This window comes from Megascapheus bottae, chromosome 23, assembly GCF_031878675.1.
Source record: "Megascapheus bottae isolate mThoBot1 chromosome 23, mThoBot2.hap1, whole genome shotgun sequence".
NCBI lineage: Eukaryota > Metazoa > Chordata > Mammalia > Rodentia > Geomyidae > Megascapheus > Megascapheus bottae.
This window is the reverse complement of record NC_143531.1, coordinates 21351713-21375836: the sequence shown is the minus strand read 5'-3', so window position 1 is coordinate 21375836 and position 24124 is coordinate 21351713. Positions and strand designations below refer to the sequence as shown.

The window sequence follows — 24124 nt, the reverse complement described above, 5'->3', positions numbered from 1 at the left end:
TGTTTTTCTTGTTTCTTATCTAGTCGTTCCTGTCTTTATGTTATCATTTCCTTTTCTCTTATTTCTTAACCTCTGCAATAATCTGTCTTGCTGATCATCTTCAGTTTCTCTTAAAATGAATGTTAAGCCAGGCATAGGTAGCTCAAGTCTGTAATCCTAGCTACTCAGGAGGCTGAGACCTGAGGATTGAGGTTCAAAGCCAGCCTGGGCATGAAAGTCCATGAGACTCTTATCTCCAATTAACTACTTAAAAAAAAAAATGGAAGTAGCACTGTGGCTCGATGGGTAGGGTGGTAACCTTGAGCTGAAGAGCTCAGGGACAGCATCCAGGCCAGAGTTCAAGCCCCATGACTGACACACACACACACCAAAAAAAAAAAAAAAAAGAGAAGAAGAATGTTAATGAAAATGACTTGCCTAAGATGTTGCATGCATGATATAATGCCACCTGAAGGAAGAATCATTTTCTTTACTATGATCACTGTATTTTTACATGAAAATCCAGTCTAGGTCACAAAAGGAGAAGTATTTGGACATACGTCATTTTATGGAGCATTTTACCCTGTGTGTGTAGGCTGAGATGTATCTCTCAACTAAAAGAAGTTCCCGTTAAGGATTTTAGTGAGTCTACATGACTTTCTTGTCTTTCCAACTATTTGGGTCCAAATTAGAACCATTGTTAGGTATTTGTTGTACTTGGATAATGCTTCAAGTTCTTGTTCTGATTTGCTTGATTGAAGACTGCTTGTATTTGTACTACTCTTGGCTAACTTGATTATGGCTCTGACTTTGATCCTCTCTCCTTCGAGATTTCTGCCTTTAATTCCTCTTGTTTCTATTCAGCAAATACTTTGAGGATTTTATTCAGAGAAAATACTTCTTTCACTTATATCATACATACTTAAAGCTAATAAGGAAGATTTGTTGGAAGATTTGATGGGTCGAGCTGGTCCCAGAGCTTGAACTCAGGACCTTTGTGTTGTTCCCTGAGTCAATTTATGCTCGAGGCTAGTGCTCTACTACCTGAGCCATAGCACTGCTTGGATTTTTCTGAGTAGTTTATTGGAGATAATTTCTGCCCAGGCAGACTTTGAACTGTGATCCTCAAATCTCAGCCTTCTGAGTAGCTAGGATTACAGGATTAAAAGATAGGGTTGTGGGGGGGAGGGAAAGTGGGAGGAAGATATGGAAGGGGTAACAATGTTCAAGAAGCAGTGTACTCATTACCTTATGAATGTTACTATTACGCCTATATACATCACCCTGACAATAAATAAAGGTAGGGTTGTGCTGTAATGCCAAGTTTGAAGTCTTTTTTTAGTAGCTTTTTTCTTTAAATAGTCATCTCAGCTCAACTTGCCTGAATACAAAATACTTTTTTTTTAATATTTAAGGATTTTCCACTAGCAGTCACACTCTTGCTAAAGTGATACATTTTAAATTCATACCTGAGTTTCTTATCATTTTGCTTATTTATTTATTGGTTGACCTACCCCCTCCATCCATTTTTTTTATGTTTCCTTCTCTGTATCATCTTAGTCACTCGTGTGTGTGTGTGTGTGTGTGTGTGTGTGTGTGTGTGTGTGTGTACGTGTGCGTGCGCGTGTGCGTGCCTGGATGCATGTGTACACATCCTAGGTCTTGAACTCAAGGCCTGTCTCTTAGCTTTTTTTTTTTTTCCCCAAGGCAAGTACTCTACCACTTGAGGTACAGCTCTAATGTGGCTTCTTAGTAGTTTATCGGAGAGAAGAGTCTCACAGTCTTTCTTATCCAGGCTGTGATCAAACTATGATCCTCAGATCTCAGCCTCCTGAATACATAGGATTATGGGCGTGATGGGCTGCCATAGTGCCTGACTCTTGCTCATCCTTTTAAAAATTGTTGCTATTAAAGAACATAATGACTATCCTGTAAATTCATGAGCTAATACAGTGGTATTCATAGTATTCTGTACACTGTGTGTTAATTTTGTTCCACATGCCCTTCTACAAATGAAAAATCTCTTTGTAAGTCAGTAATTTAGTGTAGCACCTTCTGTCCTTTTAATTTAGTTTGATCTAGCAGCTATTGTCCTCAAAATGAATTCTTGATTTATATGAGAAACTTTCCCACCTCATTATAAGTCCATTTTCAAGAACGTTGTAGAAAGGTAAAACAATCTTTATTCCCTTTTATTTTAAACATGCTCTGAAATACATATTGGTCTTTGATTTTTGCATTTTTAGTATATATTAGAAATCAACTTAAACAAAAACATCCTCTGAGACCCTGATGAGTGGTAAAATGCCCAACAACTTAATTTCTTTGCAAAGCTGGGTGGATACCTTTTAGTGATCTCATTTCCAGATTTAGCTTTTTCTTAAGGTTGTGTAATTACCTGTATTAGCTTATAGGCTCTGTAAATTCAGGTTCAAAACTTATTTCAAGTGTCCAGCTTTATCTTAATTTGCCTCATAGTCTGGCCTTACTCTTGTCACTGTCTTAGCTCCCTGAAAACTTGTAACATTTCTTATTAAACCTTTTACTGCCTGATTTTAGCTGCTATTTCTGTGAAAATATGACCAGACAACAGTGGACATCTCTTTCATTTTGCCAGTGTGCAAACCTCCAATAATTCTGGCTTCTATCAACAGATTGTATTATTTGGGCTGCTACAAATACTACGTATTTTGGCTTACAAATAAATAAATGTCTCTGACAGGAGAAATCCTAGTACTATTATAACAATAAAGTACATTTTTTTTTTAATGTGAGCGGATGAGTGACTCATCTCCTTTATCTTGTTACTATTTCAGACACTACTTGCTAGTATTTATCTGCTTTAAATCATAGTGTTTCCAGTTAAATTTTTCACCTGGTGAAAAGTGATTTTTATCTTCCAGAAATGTTTCTATGCTTTCCATGGTAATTGCTAAGATTTTTTTTTTCTATATATGTGCCAGCCCTGGGTCACTGAACTCAGTGACTGGGTGCTGTCTCTGAGCTTTTTGGCTCAAGGCTAGCTAGCACTCTGTACTTGAACCACAGCTTCTCCTCCTGCTTTTTGATGGCTAATTGGAGATTGGAGGTAACAGTCTCATCAGCCAGGTGCTGGTAGCTCACTCGCATAATCCTAGTTACTCAAGAGGCTGAGATCTGAGGGTCCAAGTTCAGAGCCATCCCAGGCACCAAAGTCCATGGAACTCTTATCTCCAGTTAATCACCAGGAAACCAAAAGTGGAACTGTGGCTTACAGTTCTAGCCTTGAGCTACAGAGCTCAGGATCAGTACCCAGGCCCAGAATTCAAGCCCCATGACCTACAAAACAAAACAAAACAAAAAGCACTAACAAGTCTCATGGACTTGACTGCCCAGACTGGACTTGAACTGTAGTCCTCAGCTCTCAGCCTCCTAAGTAGCTAGGATTACAGGCTCACCCTTAGGAATTTCTTAAAGAAAATAAAAGAGAATTTTTCTACTATACAAGAAAAAAACCTTTGATCACTACAGATGCTTAGTAAATATAAACAGGATATGTCTGAAAATTTTCTTCACTTTTAAATTAAAAAATACATGAGTGGTAGCTTTGTATCAATGGAAAGGCTCAAGATAGTTTGTTTATAGAAAAGAAATGTTTATGATATGTTATGTAAAGCTCATACTTACTCTGAAAATATCATATACTTGATCATGTGTTTGAGAGTTTAGAATATCCATCAAACTGCTAATAGTTTGTTTTCTGCTGTTTGCTGGGAAAAAAGAGAGAATTCACGATTTTCTACCTCTTTTACTTGTCAACAAAATTAATCCCTCAACCAGAAGTGTGAAACATAATAAAGAAAAAATTATGAAGAATGTATGGATTCCATATGCGATTGACTTAATCAGTGCATTATTTATTTACTTTTTGTCAGTCCTGGGGCTTGAACTCTAGGCCTGGGTGCTGTCCCTGAGCTCTTCAGCTCAAGGCTAGCCCTCTATCGTTTAAGCCACAGGGCGACTTCTAGTTTTCTGGTGCTTAATTAGAGATAAGAGTCTCACAGACTTTTGTACTCAGCTTGGCTTTGAGGCATGATCCTCAGATCTCAGCCTCCTGAGTAGCTAGGATTACAGACGTGAGCCACCGGTGCCATGTATTTTTATATTTTTATCACAAATTATTACTAGGAAACTTATTTCCAAGGGCTTTGAAATGACATACATTAAATATGTGTAAGTTTCTATGGTATTATATGATGTAGGGGAAATAATTTAGCACTGTGCCATCTAGGCAAATGTAACAGCAGAATTGGGCATCTACCAAATCTCTCTCTGCCTGTCTCCTTTCTCCCTCTTTCTCTTTTCCTTCCTTCCTTCCTTCCTTCCTTATTTCCTGCCATTCTGCCTTTTTTTTTTTTTTGCCAGTTCTGGGGCTTGAACTCAGGGCCTGGGCACTGTCTTTGAACACTTTTTGCTCAAGGCTAGCATTCTGCCACTTGAACCACAGCACCACTTTTGGCTTTTTCTGTATATGTGGCTTTGGTGAATTGAACCCAGGACTTCGTGCATGCTTGGCTTGTACTCTACCACTAGGCCAAACTCCTGGCCCCCCATTCTGCCTTTACTACATACCCATATACATGAACTATTTCAGGGAAAAATAGAAGAGAAAAAAATATTTAAACCAATAAGAAGCTAGAATTTGATACTGTTATTCTTGTACTAACAGTCTCAATATGTACTTTTCAAACAATGCCAGATAGCAAAGTCATTTATTCTATAAATGTAAACTTGAAATAGGATTGTGTGAGAAAGTTATTTGGCAGTATATAAATGAGCTGGATACATTTGAAAACTTCCTTTGGTTAGTAATAGTTACTGGGTGTTCTTGATTCCTGATGCACTGATTTTTCTGAGTTCTGATAGGCTTGTAAAGGAGCACCAATTTTTGGTTTGTTAGACTAAGGCATCGGAAGAAAAGCACCTGGTATATTCAATATACCCTAAGGTTTGTATTTGTGCTTGCTCTATTTGTTTTTATTTTTCTTTCTTAATAAAGGACATCTTTCTTCTTTTAGTGTACTCGACAAATTATCTCTGAGAAACTAGGCCGTGGCTCAAGAACTGTAGACCTTGAACTTGAAGCTCAGATTGATATATTAAGAGATAATAAAAAAAAGTACGAAAATATTCTGAGACTGGCTCAGACCTTGTCAACCCAGCTTTTCCAGATGGTGCATACGCAAAGACAACTTGGAGATGCATTTGCTGACCTGAGTCTGAAGTCCTTGGAGCTCCATGTAAGATTATGTTTCAAACTATAAGGAGGGTAGAGGGTGGAATGCAAATGTTCTAAGGTAATTTTTAGGATTTGCTGAGCTCTTTAATACAATTTGAAATACTGTGTTTGATTGCTAGGAATTGAGTCCAGCATATGGATCTAAACCCATGTAATGAAAATTTTGAGGTGTTCCTTTAAGATAATTCAGAAGGACCAGCTGACTTCTGTCAGTACAGTAATCTTTTTTGTACCTTAGTATAGATGTTAACAGAAATTTTAGGAGAAAAGACTTTGGTTAGAAAGTAGGAAAATGGTTAGCCAGTGATCAAGCCTAGAAAGAATGAGAGTTCTGTGTAATTCTTTGGTGTAGGTTTAAAAAAAAAACAGTCACTTGTTGAAAATCTCTTAACAATCAAGTGAGTCAAACAGATGGTAGCTTTCTCAAATAGATTTGTGATAGACTTTTATTGAAATCACTAAATTCTGAAGTTTAAGTATAGGGATAGAGTTAAGTTGTAGCACATTCAAGGCCACCTTAGGTCTCCAGCACTGAAACAATAAAATGAGTTATGAAGTTTAGCATGAAATTATTTCTCAAGATTTTTCTCTTAAGTATTTAGCAAAATTTCCAGGATTTTTTTTTTTACATCTCTGACCCTTTTTTGCTTGTTTCTTGCCTAGAATCAAAAGATACAGTTACATATTCTTTGCCAACAGACTTCTAACTTGAAGAATTAGATAATGTAGAAAATTAAATCACTTTATCCTAAAACTTTGGACAAAGAATGTTTTCTATGAAGAATGGTAATGTAATAAAGAAAAATACTGAAATTCAATGTTAATTGAGTCATTAGATAAAAAGGATATAAATGGCCTTTTGTATCTGACTTTCTAATTTTATTTCCTTTGAATATATGGCCATTGCTGGTTATGTGGTAGTGCTTTTAAAACTTTTGCAAGAACTAAGTCCATACAAAATTCTGTGATGGCATAAAAGCTCCCCTTCTCCATATTCTCACCCATTTTTTTGTTATTGTTATTCTTTGCTTATTGCTAATTTAATTGAATTGAGATGCTAACTCGTGGGCTTTTTGTTTTGTTTAGGGGAGCAAAAGTGGGGTTGAACAGAAAGCATTGAGCTTTCACTGTGATTTTGATTTGAATTTCCTTGATTAATGCATGATATCGAACATTTTTTTCATGTACTTATCCATTTGTTTACTCTCTTCTAAGAAATGCTTTGTCCAGATTATGTGCCCATTTTTCAGTTGGCTTATTTGTTGTTGAGTCCCTTATGTATTCTGAATATTTAATCTCTTATCAGAGGAATTATTTGCAAATACAATATTCTGTTTGTTTAGTTGCTTTTATTGCCAGTGATTTTGATATATTATCCAAAAAGATCATTTCCTGTGTCAGTATCTTGAAGTGGTTCCCCTCAGTTTCCTTCTAGTGGTTTCCGTTTCAGGCCCTATATTCAGGTCTTTGATACATTTGGAGTGGATTTTTTAGCTTGTGAGAAGTAAAGATCGAGTTCTATACAGTTTTTCAGCACCATTTATTAAAGAACATGTCTTTTTTCCAGTATATATTTCCAGTATATATTTTGGTCAGTGTGTTGTTTTCTGTGTCAATATGATGATGTTTTAGCAACTAGATTTCTAACTCTGGAAATTGTACTAGTCTTTCATTTTTCTAGTGGTGAATTCGAATTTTAACCTTATTCATGATGTGAATATTGTTTGATATTTTCACTTTATTTATAACAGCTAAAAAATTTAACTCATAAATAAAGCTTGTAAAAAGTATATTTATCATCCATATACATATGCATGTTTACTTTTCTTATTAATGTTCTAGTTATTTTATACTGCGTATTATACTGTGTATTAACTGCATATCTCACATGTCTTTTTTTTTTTTTGTCTTTTTTTGTGTGCTTGAACTCAAGGCCTGTGTGTTATCCCTGGGCTATTTTGCTCAAGGCTAGTGCTCTACAAATTGAGCCAAAGCTCAACATCCAAAAGTTAATTAGACATAAGAATCTCATGGATGCTTCTGCCTGAGCTGACTTTGAACTGCAATCCTCAGATCTCTTTATATAATCCTGTATGTACCAATAGTTGCCATTTAATTCTACACAATCTGAAGACTAAATCCTTAGGAAAGCGTTACATAGACCTCTCTTAAATATAGTAATTTACCTTATTTTTCTTTATTGAATTATCAGATATTTTCTCATCTAGAAATTTGATTATAACAACATTAGCATTAAATTTTCGTCTGAGAGTCTGGTTAATTTAAATATTACATTTTTCACCAGGCACAGGTGGTACACACCTGTAATCCTAGCTCAGTAGAGGCTGAGATCTGAGAATTACAATTAAGAGCCAGCCCAGACAGGAAAGTCTGAGACTTTTATCTCCACTTAACCACCACAAACCAGAAGTTGAACTGTGAGTCAAAGCGGGAGAGTGCTAACCTTGAGCAAAAAGAAGGCAGGGACAGTACCTAGGCCTTGAGTTCAAGCCCTGTGACTAACCAAAATTAAAAAAAAAAAACACAAAAGAAAACCCCAAAACTTTCAACTGAAATTGAAGTGCTTCTAACAAACTGGAAAATTTTCAAGTTCAATGATACATCTTGCAATAAGATATTAACCTTTATTTTTATTTGATCACATACACTCCTAATTAATCTATAATTAACCAAACAGTCTGGCAAGCTTTCGCTGCTGAACATTTGGTGTTTGTATTGGCTATCTCTAAAGGAATCGTTTGTAATGTTTGCTGCACTTAAAACATAATTCATTGAGAGAAAGTGAGTTAAATCTGGCATCAAATGATCCCTCCTCAGCTGTGCACATAGATAGACCTGAGCTGGGGAGTCAGCTAATCACTAAGTCTACAAAGAAATGTGTCTTGTTAATATTTACACTTTGAGGAGATTCAGTCAAAACATAAAAAAATAGTAATCTATTTTCTGTTTCATAGTTTTAACCAATGATTACCTAATTTGGTTGTGAAAGTTATAGTTTCTCTGATTAATAATCTGCTATATTTTTCCCTAACAGCTGTGCTTATAATATAATAGAAACAGAATGTAGAAACTAAAATATTCGTTTTCTAGTACAAAGTAGTTTTACTCCTAAAAACTAAGTTTCGTTATGCATCTAAGCTGATGACAATTTTTGTTTACTAAACTTTTATTATTATAAAGCTAGCTGTGATTTAGATTTTAAATATTTAAAGATTTAAAGAAAAAGTAAGACTCATTGCTAGAATTCTAAACCAAATGTTTAGTGATATGGTTGAGATTTCAAAGTCATTTCTACTAATTGTTTTACTGGATAAATCACTGTGGTTTCTTTGTTTTAGGAGGAATTTGGCTATAATGCAGATACTCAGAAGTTGCTGGCTAAAAATGGAGAGACCCTTCTGGGGGCCATTAATTTTTTCATTGCCAGTGTGAATACTTTGGTGAACAAAACAATTGAAGATACACTAATGACAGTGAAACAGTATGAAAGTGCCAGGTAGGTATCAATTTCCACTAGATTGCCCATTTCCCAGATGACATGTATTCACCTGTAAATTTGGTTGCACACAACAGAAAGTATTGGCAGAGTAAGAACGTACAAAAAATTTTAGGGGACCCATAGAACTGAGAGAGGAGAACACAATTCTAGAAATAAGCAGAAGCCAAAAAAAGACTTGGGATACATAATTAGGACTCTAACCTAAGTGCCATAGTTCTCATAGAAGTTCCTATGGCCTCAGGTATTTGCTTCAGTCTTGGGAAGGTGAATTGAGGGCTGATATTTGTTCAAACCTTGCTAAGGAACAAGGAAATGGAGACTCCCTGCTTGAGCTTCCTGAGAAAAGCGCAGGGCTATCTGTCCTACCAGAAAGACAGTGGATGGTCCTCGATAATGTGGCCCAAGTGTACTTGTCACCCTTGTTACTTGGTATTTCCTGAAAAAGCAGTGCAGTGTTCTCAAGTATACACTGACTGCACTGTCTACTCCTGAAACACAAGCTCATTTCTATCTCCACAGTGAAGTTTCAAACATGGGCACCAACTTCCAGTTTTCTTTTGTCCAGGTATAATTAGCCTTCAAACATATGCCAGTTTACCTTTTTCGTAAGTATTTGTAGTTTTTTGTTGGTTTTCTTAGACAAGGTCTTATTATGTAGCCCAGGCTGGCCATGAACTTATGATTCTACTACTTCAGCCTCCTGAGTGCTGAGATTACAGGTATGTACCACCATGCCCTTTCAGTATTTGCCTTCTGTTTTAAAGTTGTTATACTACAAATATTACATACACTTTATTTCATATGTATACCCTATCATACCATTTTGACGTGTAAATAAAATGTATATTAATAAATATTTATGCCAGGTGCCAGTGGCTCACACCTGTAATCCTAGCTAATCAGGAGGCTGAGATTTAAGGATCATAGTTCAAAGACAGCCAGGACACAAAAGTCCACGAGACTCTTATCTCTAGTTAACAAGAAAACGAAGTGGCTCTGTGGCTCAAGTGATAGAGCACTAGCCTTGAGCTGAAGAGCTCAGGGACAGCGCCCAGGCCCAGAATTCAAGCCCCATGATTGGCTTACAAAAAAAAAAAAAAAAAGTACTTACAAGTGTCCATGACAGAATTTTTCTGCTTTGATTCTAGGCTCAGTTTTCCATCACATGCCCTACCACTCTTACTTATCAGTCTAGTCCCTATGGAGGTTCTGTTAAATCTGGTACTGTAGCTAAATCAAGTTGTAGATACTTGGTAACTAGTTCCTTAAAGGAGGCCTTCAGACTACTTCTGTAAATGCTTGACAAGCCAACAAGAGTTCATAACATATGATCTTAACATATGATCTTATTCTTTAAGCTTTGTGCAGGGTTGGATTCCTGCTATCGATTAGATTAGCTGTAACATTGAAACACTGCCTACTGAGAAATAATATTCTAAAAGAATCTAAAAGTGTTTCAGGAGCTGATTTGGCCATCAAAACCAGAATTTACTGACTTTTAGGGCAAAGGTCATGTATTTGATCAGTACAAAAAGTGGTAATTTAGGCAAATGCCTGGGTGGCCTTTTAAAGCTCTCTATTATGCATTGTATACAAGTATTTCCTAGTCTTGTGGCACTTTGTATGTCGCAAATCTTCTCACAGCCAGCTCCACACTCAGCTGCAGCAACAAGGGAGTCAATTGTGGTGAAGACTTTTCAAATGTGGACACCTGTTCTCTAGAAGTTTTGTATAAATCTTAAAGTAATCATCACTAACTTTGTTGATGTGTGCTCAGTTCAGATTGGCAGTCTTGAAGGAGAGAATTGCATTTTGAAAACTTAGGACACGCCCTCCCCTTGGTGATAATGAGCACATTGAGAATCTTAGGGGAAGTTTTACTTGGACACATCTACAGACTTAATGAAAAAAATGGAAAGAACGTAAAGTCAGTATTATGACTGACTGTGCTGAAATCATTAGCTACTGTTTTAAGTGTGCTCCAGAATATTGAAGGATGTCTAAAATAGTAGCATGTGGTGATTTATTGTAAGAACAAGTTTTTTTTTTCTTTCTTTCTCCTAATGTAATACTGGAGTTTTCACTCATGGCATTGTACTTACAAACTGTACACTCTGGGCTGGGAGTTTAGCCTAGTGGTAGAGTGCTTGCCTAGCATACACAAAGACCCAGGTTCGATTCCTTGGTACCATATACAATAGCAAAAAGCCAGAAATGGTGCTGTGGCTCAAGTGGTAGAGCTCTAGCCTTGAGAAAGCCCAAGGACAGTGCCCAGATCCTGAGTTCAAGGCCCAGGATTGGCAAAAAAACAAAACAAGCTATACACTTTGTTGTTTGAACCATTCTTTTGCTAGCGGTCATTTTTCAAAAAGGGTCTTGTACCTTTTGCCCAGGCTGGCCTCACATGGTAATCCTCCTATCTCTGTCTCTCAAGTAGATGGAGTTACAGGCACGACGCATGGCATCCTGCCTGCCTTTGTTCTACCTTTTTTCTTTTTCTTACTTCTTGTATATTTGTTTCTAATAGCATTTCCAACTGCTATCATAAGTTTTCTAAAAGTTTTCTTTACTAACAAGTTGCTAAAACATGTACATGCATACAACACAAAAGTTTCTGGAGATTTTTCCCATTTACATATGACAGATAGGTGTAAAACAAGCTAAAGACTGGGAGTCACTTGACAGTGGAGTTTGACTACTGAACTCATGAATTAACTAGTTCTTGATACCAACTTAGTATTGCCTCCTAAGTCTTTTGTGTCTGTCTTCCTAGCACCACTGTCTTTTTGTCCTTCTTCAGTGACGGATTCCTCATGTCTATGGTGTTCTAAGTAGTTTCATTTGTTGTGCTTTCTTAATCTTCCTCTCCAGTCTCTCTCCTTGCACTGCTACGAGGTCATCTTTCTCTCTAGAAAAGAGCCATCCTTGTTACCTTCTAGACATACCACAGTTCTTCAGTGGCTTCCCATACTACAAGGTTAAGTCTACACTGCTTAACATTGCTCAGTCTCAGTCCAGCCCCCCTGTCTGCTAAGTCGCTGTTTAATTCTGCCAATTATTTTGTTATCACTTCAGATTGCAAAATACTTAATTAATTCCCTCAGGGATCAGCCTATTTTACATCTCTATGATCAGTCCATGCCATTCACATTCTGCAGTGCTCTACCAATCTTGCTCTAGGCGTTGATTAGTAAGTTTTTACAATCCTAAAATTTAATTATAGTGTTTTAATTCCACTCTCTAATGCCTTTTCAAATATCTAATTAGTTAATTATTCCCCTGATTTCCATTATTCTTTACTACCCAAACACCTTTTGTTATGGTAAAGTATTCTAAGACTAGTGAATATCATCTTATAGATATTGGAATACTTTTTAGTTTTAGGGTATACATTTTATGATTCTCATTTTGCCACCAGAACCTGGCTTCATTCTTATACTGGACTCTTGTTTCTGCCTCACACTTTATAACAAACACTCTGCCACTGAATTACATCTTTAATCTCTACCCCATTGTTACATTAATAGCACTTTGTTTTTAAGGAAATAATGATTTCACAAACATATGGGATTGATTATGTATAAGAATTTTCTGGGGGTGGGAGTTTTGCCTAGTGGATAAAGTGCTTGCCTAGCATGCACAAAGACCAGGGTTCAATTCCTTGGTACCACATACATAGAAAAAAGCCGGAAGTGGTGCTGAGGCTCAAGTGGTAGAGCTCTAGCCTTGAAAAGTCCAAGGACAGTGCTCAGGCCCTGAACTCAAGCCCAGGACTGGCAAAAAAAAAAAAAAAAGAATTTTCTGTTATGTGCTGTGAGCCTTAACTCTGCATACAGCCCATCTGCATATATTTCTTTGTAGTACATATCATTTAATCTCTTCTTCCTAGGATTGAATATGATGCATATAGAACTGACTTAGAAGAACTGAATCTTGGACCACGTGATGCAAACACTTTGCCAAAAATTGAACAGTCACAGCAGCTGTTCCAAGCACATAAAGAAAAATACGATAAAATGCGCAGTGATGTGTCTATCAAATTGAAATTTTTAGAGGAAAATAAGGTAAATTTATTCTTTACTTTCTGACATCTTTCTGTGGACATTAAAGTCACACAAGAGAAACAATAATAGGGTTTTCTACCCCCCCACACCTCCCATTAATTCTCTTTAATGACAGTCACACGAAACAGTTCTACTATTAGGGACCAGGAGCATGGCCTAGTGGTAGAGTGCTTGCCTAGCATGCATGAAGCCCTGGGTTCGATTCCTTGGTACCACATATAGAAAAAGGAGAAGTGGTTCTCTTGATCAAGTGGGAGAGTGCTAGCCTTCAGAAAGCCCAAGATCAGTGCTCAGGCCCTGAGTTCAAGCCTCAAGACTGGCAAAAAAAAAAAAAATCCACTGTTAATCAGTTTGAATTTTTTTAGAAGTACACAAAATATATTTATTTGGCTTTCTGTCATATGAGTTGCTAGCCATGCTTTCCCAGTTTTTACTGTATAGCAACTATCAAACAATGCTTGAACAGCAGACTAGGCAAATACTCTTCCACTGATAGGTAGTTATCTTTGTATTGTTGTTGGGAGGTTTTTGTGCTGGTGCTAGAGCTTGAACTCAGGGCCTCACATTCTCACTTGGGTTTTTCTTTTCAGTCTCAGTTGGCACTCTGTCAATTGAGCCACATATCCAGCCCTCTTGATATTTAATTAGAGATAGAGTCTTTCAGATTTCTGCCTGGGTAGCTTGAAACTGCAATCCTCCACATCTTGGGAGCTAGGCTTACAGGTGTGAGCCACTGGCACCTGGCTTATCTTTTTAATGCAATCCTTCAGAACTGAGGAGGTATTGTCCATCTGTTATATCACAGTAACTATAATTTGGACAAAGACATGTCTATGAGAGAACTTTCCCTTGTTTTTATTATTAAGCAGTTTTCACTCTTATTTCTAATGGTTTCCAAAAATATAGGGAAAACAAGCTTGTAGGCCTAGAAATAATATTAGTTTGCTTCTTTGGCAGGTTGAAATGCCACCAATGTGTAGATTTTTGCTGACCTGTTGTTAAACTACAGCTAAATTTGTACTTTGAACTTCTTATATACAGATGTCACATAATCCACTTGATACTTGAGTTTCAATGAAATATAATAAACTTTTCTATTTCTTAACTGTTATAGATTGATTTTTTAAATATGTAAGCTAAATTATCATGAAGTGTACAGTTTTATAATTTGATAATGCTCAAAGACCCTGTTTTGTACTTTTTGGTAGGCTGTTTTAGAGGGAGGGTCTGTCATTGTTCTCTCATGTCTCCTAAGGCTCTTAGCACACTAGTAATGTTTGCTAGACAAGCACTCTGCCACTGAGCTACATCTCCAGGCCAACTTCTTTTCTAAAATGAAAGACCAGATAACAAAGAGCTAACATAGCTCATAAAGGGACTAATAACATAGTTTTTAAAGTCAGTCCTATGATTATTATAGAAAGTTTCAGCGTTTAGTGCTTAACTCCTTTTTCAGTTTTGAGGTATACAGAGTTAGGTTCTGCAAATATATTCATGAACTGTGCATCTAGTGGACAGTGATGGAGGGAGAGGAAAAAGCGAAGGAAAGCATGATATTGTCCAGGAAGCATTGTACTCACCTAACTTCAGAATTGTAACCCCTTTGTAACAATAAGAGTTAGGTTTGAGCTCTTAGAAATTAAGATGGTTATACTGTGTACTTAGTCTAGCCTTCTCATTGGCAAAACAAAGAGAGGTGAGTATATTAAAATGTGTACACATAAAATATGTAATATATATAGTATATATTTAACTATATATGCTACATATGTGTGCATTGAGTGTTAAATTATATGTATGAATTTATTTGTCCTTAATGAGAAACTTTCCTCCCTCTCCATCTCTTGATATAATTGCATTTGCCTTTTACCTAAAAAGTCCTTAATTTTTGATATTCCTCCTTGTTTACCAAACATTAAGTTGCATAGCAGTAAGGACTCTTCTCTTGTTTTTCCTCTCATGTGTATTTCTCTTTTTGGAAACCTTTAAATGATGTAACTTGAGCTATTTTGTGACTTAAAGCAGTTTGTTGACCTGTTATTGTTCCTTTCAAGGTTCAAAGAAAGCACAGGCTACTTTAGTAAAGAGAAAAACACAACAACATTTGTAATGTTTTGTAGACTGTGAGAATAGGTTCCCAGCATTCTTTCTCAGCACTCATGACGCATACATGGTGCTAAGTATATAGGAGTCATTCAGCAAATGCATGCGTATATGCGTCCCCAAATTAGATGTACAGAAATAGAGAAAAATTTACAGATCAGCATAAACAACTCTTTTTGTCAGTCCTGGGCTTGAGCTCAGAGCCTGAGCACTGTCCTTGGATTTTCTCAAGGCTAGAGCTCTACCACTTAAGCCTCAGCACCACTTCAGGCTTTTTTTCTATATATGTGGTACCGAGGAATCGAAAACAGGTATTCTTGCTTAGAGTTCTAGGCAAGCACTCTACCACTAGGCCAAACTCCCAGCCCCATAAACAACTCTTTTAAAAACTCTATATGACTTAGAAGTACATCATTTGTTCAAAATTAATTTTTCAGGCTACTAATAACATTTCAACGTACTCTTTCTAGCACAGACTGAAACCTTGCATTCTAGAACCCAGTTTTTCCCTTAAAATGACTCTAATTTGAGGATTATAAGTTTCTTTTTTAGGGCTACGAATATACCAAAGAAGAGGTAGATTTATCGAAAGATCTAATAAAGCTGTTTGGAATATAAATATTAAAAAGTAAAGATTATGTTCTTAAGAAGGGCTTGCTGAGGCAGTGTTAATTGCTATAACCATTATAACAGAGTCTAAGAGATACTTGAACAGTAAATGGAAAATATGTATGAATTAGTAAAAGTAGATGAGTGTGTAAACTTGGTATCTTTGATATTTTATTCCTTTATTCATTAAATATTCATGAATTTCTTTTTGTGTGCCACTATTGGACTGGGTCATAGTTTCATTATTTTTATTTTAGTGACTTAAAGGACAGGAGAAAGAAGACAATACAGAGTATAGAATGAGTCAAACACCTATAGGTCATGAAACTTGAGATCATCTCAGCCTGTGCAGAATAAACCTGAGAAACATATCTCTAGTTACCCAGGCAAAGCCAGACTGGAGGCCTGAAGGCATTGTTAGGGTGGTAGAACACCAGCCTTAGGCAAAAATACTTAGGGACAATGCTCAGGTCCTACATTCAAGTCCTAAGACTAGTACCAAAAACTAAAATTAAAAAAAAAGCTTTACCTTTAACCCTGAAAAGAAGGAAAACAAAGAGTACCTATTGTCTTTACTTGAACTTTTGATCGTTAAAGGAAAAAAATAACATGCCTGTGTATGGACATGAGGCTGATGAAGTCCCAGAAGGTATCTTTCCTGGTGATAACTGTCAGGCACCGTTGGAGTGCCAGATAAGGACTGGTGAAGAGGTCCTGAGAAAACGTGTTGTACTGTGCAGAAACAAATACTAGAGAGCTGCACTGAGGAAAGAGAGAGTCCTCCACTTCCTTTCTGCTGTCACCAATGATGTAGTGGACACGACAGGAAGAGCATCTCCCATGTTGGTGAAGTTTGTTGCTCAATCACAAACCAGAGAAAGAAACCTGTCTTCCGCCTTAGGAAGCTAATGCTGTGAAATTTCACACAGCAGTAAGTAGAGGCTAAATACATGGAGTATTGTTGTTGGCAGGCTTACGTTGTGTCCAGGGGTTTCTACTCCAAAATGAAGTGTTGCCCCTAGACTTTCAGAGAAATACCTTCAAGCTGTCTGCACTCTCAGTTTTTCCTGTGCCTTAAACATGTGGTTGGCAAAATCAGCCCTTCTGTTGGGCATATTGATTGCATCACTAATGGTTGTAAGTGCAGGAGTACCATGTGTTCCTTTTGGGTATTGTTACACCCAAAGGAAGTTGGGGTGCAGTTTAAAAGTAGAACCTTTTAAGTGAAGTATCAGAGGGCAGCAGCAGTGTTTAATAACTTGCCCTTGTCATGCCCCTTCAGACCTGACCTAGAACCCTCCACGTGACTCAGTGTTGCGTGCTCACCGTGGCTCCTTGCATGACTCAGCTACACGATGTTTTGTTTGATTTTAAAAAGTCATTGATAACAAGGGTTTTTTCCCCTTTATCCCTCTTCAACTTAATAGAATTGTGATTTTTTTCTTTTAATGCCTTCCTTTTAACTTTACAAAAGCTAATTTTTTAAAAACTTCTTATTATGAAATGGTAACCTCTCTGTAGAATATGACAAACTATATTTTTTAATTCCTTAATTTTTCAATGTGCTTATACTATTGTGGCACTTCATCCTAAAGAAATAGCCTGTAAAGGTATTATGACCAGCTCCCTCCCAGCTGACAGGCGGCTTACTGTGTGATGAGGGTCAGTCGCAAAATCTGTTACATCCAGCATGCTAAGTGAAGCCTGAAAAAGAAGAAATCAGGTTGGATGAAGAGAAGTGTCCCTGGTGGCTTGAAGTGCTACCCTAGATGGCATTTTGATGAGCAAGACTGTGAAAATAGTATGTGTAGGCGTAAAAGGTCAGAGAAAAGAGTCTCCAGATCAAATTTTCCGTTGTCTTCTTTCCTATAGAAAGAGGGAATGGTGCTAGGAGTGAAACCTAGAGTCTCACACCTGCTAAACAAGCAGTCTGCCACTGAGCTCCAGCCCCACTCCTGCACCTTGCTTTTTAAGCCTAGCATAATTTTTTTGCTTATAGATTTATTTTATTTGGGGGGGGCGGCAAGGAGGTGGTCCTGGGGTTTGAACTCGAGTTTGGGCGCTGTCCCTGAGCTCTTCTGGCCAAGGCTATCTCTCTACCCACCACTTGAGCCACAGCGCCACTTCTAGTTTTCTGGTGATTAATTGGAGATAAGAGTCTCATGGACTTTGGTGCCCAAACTGGTTTTGAACCGTGATCCTCAGATCTCAGCCTCCAGAGAAGCTAGGATTATAGGTAATAGCCACCATGCCTGGCTTACCTTAAATTTTGATGGAGTCTTTCTATTAAGCTTATAGTTACTAAGTAAATAGAATCTTCTATGTTGTGTAAAAGATTTTTTTCTCAGAAATTTTATTTTTGAGAAAATTTTACTTGTTAAAGAAAATACGCATATATTATATGTACTTGTATGTTTTTGTCCATAAAAATAAGTGTAGCCGCACTATTGGTTTTACTGAGTTCTTCTTGACTAGTGTCCGATGGCCAGCGTGCACAGGATCTGCTGACCCCGCTCATCTGTTATCTCATGGGGAACTTAGCATGCTTACATTCTTCTCCCTTTCTTCTGGATTTCATGAGTACCTGAAGGAACAGCTACTAGTTCTTCACTTGAAATGGGATAAGGGTGTAAGAGAGATTGAAAGATAGGTAAAGAAAGAAAGGAGATGGGGAGAACCTGCTTCTCCCACTTCCGGTCTCCTTCTGTGGCTGTCTACGTAGTGTGTGTCTCTGAACTTCAGGATGATGTACAAGTGCCTCCAGTGCTCTCGAGCCTATGAATGTCAAACTTCTCTGTTAGGCTAATAGTAATCTCCCAATTCCTCTTAAAAACAAAATGGTTTTAGACTAGGAGTGCATATGCTAACTTAATTTACAGAACTTAGTTTCCTCTAACAACCTGAAATCTTATCTTTTCCTTCTCTTTCTTTCCCTTATATATTACTGTGGTGCCCGGGTCTTTCATAAGCTTTCCTGCTGGTCTGCCTTTCCCCTAGAGAAGCCCTTGAACTGATCTTTTAAGTAGTCTGTGAACAGAGAATGCTTGCTCTGAGGATTTTGTGTATTGTAATACCTCTATCTTTATACTCCACAATCTAGGTGGTCATTTACCCAGAATACAGATGCTGCTGCTGAAGTTAAGTACCTTGCCCATGGTCTCACAGTGAGGCTAGGTTTTTCTTTTTTTAACCTAGGTTCTCAAGTTAAGGTTCTTGAAATAGCAGAAGGAAGAGATAGGAATATAAAACCTTGGCAAACAAGCTGTATTGATCATACCTAAACCACCAGCACTCAGAAGGAATGGAAGGCATAAGTGAATGGGGAGAACTAACAGTGAAAAATCATAGACTACAAAGGACAACACAACAGGCATTTTTGTCTAAGGATGAGAAAATCTGTGTTCCGGTGTTGCACTATGTTCCTCATCTGCCTCCACTGGGCCTAAGTGATGCTCCTATCTCAGCCTCCTGAGTAGCGGCCACATGGCCTCCTACCTGGCTAGCATTCATTCCCTAAAGGGCTGGAAATCAAACTGTGTTCAGAATTTTAAGGTGCTACTGTAAATTTTAGAAGTTGGAATATTACTGAAATCCCATGAGCTGCTGACATTATAAGCTATGCTTATAAGCTGTTTTATTTTTCTTTTCAAAATACAGGACCACTTTTTCTTTCTTAGAACTCTTAAAAAACAACAACAACAACAACAACAACAACAACAAAAACCTTCTGCTTGTCAGTGATTTGTTCAAACCTATCCCAGTGAGTCAGAAAAATAAAATCTATTCTTCCACCCCCACTTGCAACTCATATTTGTCTTTCCTTCCCAGTGCCCACACCCATAGTTTTGATAATGCTGCTCTTTCTCAACTAGTAGTTGCTTTGACATGACAGGCATTTCCAAGGCTGTTATGAACTAATAATATTATACTCTCCTTTCCTGCAGTTGTTTTGGTGTCATGCTAAACAGGAAAAATTAAGGGTAGCAAGGGAAAGATTGTCCATTTTGAAGTAGTCTAGCATGAAGAAAGGATTTGGGACTTCTCCCTAATGAAGGATTCTGTTCCACTTTTTCTCATACTTAACCCAAGCTACTTCTCCATGATTTTCCATCCTTAATAGAAGCCCTGTTTCCTAGACTTATTGGGAGAGCCAGTAATTACTTTGAAGAACTTAATAATGTGATTATATTTAGACTAACTTAGTTTAAATGTAAAATGCTTGTTTTGAAGTCAGTTCTCTGAATAAAAAGGTATACATCGTCTAAATTTGCTTTATGGTTTTGATGCCTACGGAGTAATGTTCACCTTCAAATTTCCCAGTCACTGTAAGCTTCATCTGGAGTGCCACATGCTAGGAGGCAGGGGTAAAAGGTGTCGATGTCATCCACTTAGCCTGTCAGTCCTACTCTGAAGGTTCTTTACCCATTTCTGTCTTAAGCTTTTGTGGGCACTGGTGGCTTACGCCTATAATCTAACTACTCTAGAAGCTGACATGTGAGGATAATGATTTGAAACTAGCCTGAGCAAGAAAATCCATGAGACTCTCATCTCCAATAAACTACTGAAAAAAAGCCACAAGTAGTACATGGCTCAAGTAGTAAACCACTAGCTTTGAGCAAAAGGAGCTCAGGGATCCTGAGTTCAAGCACCAGGATTGGTGCCAAACAACAACAACAAAAAAAAACAAACATGAAAGAAAATTTCTGCTTCTCTCCACCTTGAGAGGCAGTGTGGCATTTGTTTTCCCTTGTGACAAATACAATATTGAATAGTGTTTGGGTCACCGGGTTGGTTTTACTTATATCTGGGTAGAACTTTATGAAAATTCTTTGTAATTAAGCTGACTATGATTTCATGTAATTCTGAATTACTGTAATTGTTTCTGGTCTTAGGTGTTGAAAATATCACTTTTGTCATCTCAGTTTTGCCTGTAATTGTTAGTCGTCAGTTACATGTATATACATACTTAGTAATTTGGCTTTTCACTCTCTAATGGTGAAATTTTAAAAGTTTAATATTATTCATTGACCTTTTCCTTCATAATTTGAGGGATTTTTCTTTTTGTTTGGTTTTTTTGTTTTGTTTTGTTCTGGTCCTGGGACTTAAATGTAAAAATGCTTTTTTGTTTAAGGGTAATGCTCTACCACTTATGACACAGCTCCATTTCTGGCTTTTTTTTTTTTTTTTTTTTTTTTTTGGTGATTAATTGGAGATAAAAGTCCAACAGACTTTCCTGCCCAGGCTGGCTTCAAACCACTCTTCTCAGATCTCATCTTCTTGAATAGCGCATGAGCCACCAGCTATAATTTGAGATTAAAAAAAAAAAAAGAAATCCTTAAGAAATTCTTTCATGTGTAAGGTCATGCACCCATGTTAAAGTGGATGAATGACCTTTGACCTGTCCCTGACAGCTCATTCCTCCAACAGAAACTCAAGCACAACAGCAGGGGTAGCTGAGGCAACATCTTTGGAAATGGTGAGCAAGATACAGAGTAAATACACATGTTAAATAACTACTTTTGCACTTAGCGTCAGATTTCAGTTATTTTTCCATTGATCAAACAATCAAAAGTACCAATGGATATATTTCATATATAGTTATCAAATGTTTGCAGTTATAAACAAGATCTCAGAAAACAGCTTATTTGTAAATATCTGTGATGATTTGCTTTATTTTGTGAAGAAGAATTCATAGAGTGTTACTTGTCTAAAATGTACTCAGAATCATAAAAAAGAAATGTTATTGAAAACAACCAAGAGTTACATGAACTTTAAACACATTGACTTTTGGACAATACTTTCTGCAGTTGCTTAATTCTTTAGAAAGAAATACAATATTTAAAAGTATTCAGCCTAGACTGTTTTACAAAAAGCTTAGCCTTACTGAAAGCTAGACCTAGTATGTGACAGGTACAGCATAGTAATGGCATGTATATTCTCAGTATCTCCCATAATTTTTAATGCATTTAGGTTGAAGGGGAATTTAATGATATTTTAAATGCTTTCAATAACACTTGAAAATGATCAGCAGGACTGGGAATTAGCTGAGTGATAGAATGTGTGCGGCCCCAGGTTCTATCCCGAGCACTGGAGGGGAAAAGGGTTACAGAGCACATGCGTAACATTTTACACTGACCTCTTCCTGTTAGGGTAATTAAAAAGCCATCAAAGGCTCGATGACCCCGCAAAGTGGTGTATACTTACTAGGTGTGAATACTGTGTCATTATTTAAATGCTTTTCTTAAGGAGAGACACATTGTTTAATTAGGGGATATAATTTGTCACCTTCCATTTCATTGTTTACTGCAGCTAATTCTGGGTCTTTATCACACTGCTCATCCACAGGTTAAAGTGTTGCACAATCAGCTGGTCCTTTTCCACAATGCCATTGCTGCCTACTTTGCTGGGAATCAGAAGCAGCTTGAACAGACACTTAAACAGTTCCATATCAAATTGAAAATCCCTGGAGTGGACGCCCCATCTTGGCTTGAAGAACAGTAAAAGGTCATTGGACAGAAAAAGCATGTCTTACTGTCGTGCTCGTAAACAAACCTAATAAGAGTTAGTGGTGAGGGGACAGCCATGGCAGTGATTCTTGCACATACCTTAGTACGTTCCCTTTTTCATACCTTAACAATTGAACCTTTCATTTGATGGGCAGGTGGGTGGTGTTCATGTAAATGTAATTTCTATAATCTGAATACAGTAATCTTCCTTTTTGAGAAATCCTTTTGTATTGTGAGGGTTGATGGTTATTTCTGTAGTTTGAAAACATCTAATATAGATTTGCACTGATGAGACAAAAATTCAAGGTTTTTGGTCCTAGAGGTGAGGACCAGTTTGTAACTTTTCCAAAGGGAGGTTTACATGATTTGTATCAACATCAGATATTTTATATATGAATATATATTAAACATCTTTAAGAGATTCATTTTCATTTATTGTCTTTAAAGGAAACTATTTTGCAGAGTAAATTATATGGTGTTTATGCAGCATGCACATACAGGTAGCAGCTGTGATGAATAAATGATTGGCTCATAGAGTTGTGAAAAATAAATCTACCATTATAATTTTGTGTAGACATTTTTTTGAAAGAGGCAGGAATCACACTGTCCATTCTGTAAGGTGTGTAAGCTTATGAATTCGTCTCATCTAAAGTCACTGGGTGGTTATATTAGCAATTTATTTTGATTTATATTGAAATCTGCTATGAGATACTTTTTTTTTAAACCTGAAGACTTGGGAATGGAAATTCTTGATGGTTCCTAGGGTAGAAATATATGCTTAGAAAGCTTGTTTATGGGTACATTTCATTTTGATAGAAGTGAATTCCTAGACAGCTTTCATTGACTTCCGAATATAGCGATACCAATTAAGCCTTAAATCACAGATATGTGCCTTCTCAGATACAGTAATTCTTATTCAACCAATGTACATAATTCATAAAGAAACCTCTTTAGATAATGTTTGATGTGTCTGATCCTTAGAAAGGATCACCATGTGTTGGATTTCTTTGTTCTTGAGGTTTATGGTAAAAATCAGCCTTCGAGTTTACTGTTTTGGTTCCTCTTGATTCCTTTTGAGGAATGAGAATATGGAAGGATATTTTTCTTTTGGGTAATGAACTGTGGAGGTATGGAATGGAAAGGACAGTGCTATTCTAATGTGCAGCACTACAGGTTTTGTGTTTAGTGTTTGACCTGTCTGCTGTGTGGTTCTTCAGCAATCTAATCCTCTTTAAATGTAAAGTTACTTTGATTTTTTTTTTGTCATAGATACAAATTTGTATTTTAAGAGACAGCTCTTCTCCTGTTCATTTATATTGTACTGAAATGAAGTACTTAAAATTACTGTTATACATGAACTTTGTGGATTGTAAGATTTGTTATATATGTCCAAATGCCTTTTAGCTGGCTTTTTAATTAATATGCCTGTTTTGAGTGCTTAATACAGTGTAATGTGATTGTAAATCATAAACATATTTGAAATCATTCCCCCGTGTTTATTTGTATTCTGAGAGCCTTATTGGATTCTTCCAACAGAATAACTACTTGTGATTATTCTCTTACATTCCCCAGAATGTGCCTCTGGTGTGAACTTTGTATTCTTATTAAAAGTGTTTGCTGCGGTACCTTATGTCTCTGGCCCTCATAGTTTTAAATCAGAATTCACTGTTTGGAAATTCTGAGGGTGTAGGATATTTTATTTTTCTGAACTCTTCTAAAAGCAACAATTACTACAAAATGTGCTTCTGTTACTTAAAACTGTCATGCTGAGACAGTGGTTCTTCTCTCAGGGTCTGCATCTCTTGGGAGCTAAACATGACCATTCTTCACATATCTCAAGCATAGTTGTATAGCAGCGAACCTGCTATGAGATAGTTCCATGGATGCATGGAAAAGTGAAATGAAAAGATTCATTTTGTTGGTCATGTCATTGCTTATTTGGAAATAAGGTAAAAATGTATGAGAGAAATAAGTAAATAAGTAAATTCAAATACTGTCGAATCATGCATCCGCTTTCCTAGGAAAAAATAAGAAACTATTGTAAAACTTCCCAAGTGAATAAGTA

At 36.9% G+C, this 24124-nt stretch overlaps 1 protein-coding gene across 3 annotated transcripts in view; it reads left to right on the top strand.

Moving 5' to 3' along the window:
* Arfip1 (ARF interacting protein 1) overlaps positions 1 to 23684 on the top strand; it is a 52350-nt gene extending 28666 nt beyond the window's left edge. For all 3 annotated transcript variants that reach the window (XM_090356854.1, XM_090356852.1, XM_090356853.1), the window contains 4 exons: positions 5037 to 5258; positions 8617 to 8774; positions 12667 to 12841; positions 21899 to 23684. In XM_090356854.1, the coding sequence (XP_090212980.1) occupies positions 5037 to 5258; positions 8617 to 8774; positions 12667 to 12841; positions 21899 to 22054 (711 nt within the window). In that variant the 3' untranslated portion in view covers positions 22055 to 23684. The remainder of the gene's footprint in view (positions 1 to 5036; positions 5259 to 8616; positions 8775 to 12666; positions 12842 to 21898) is intronic.
* The last annotated feature ends 440 nt before the right edge of the window (positions 23685 to 24124 follow it).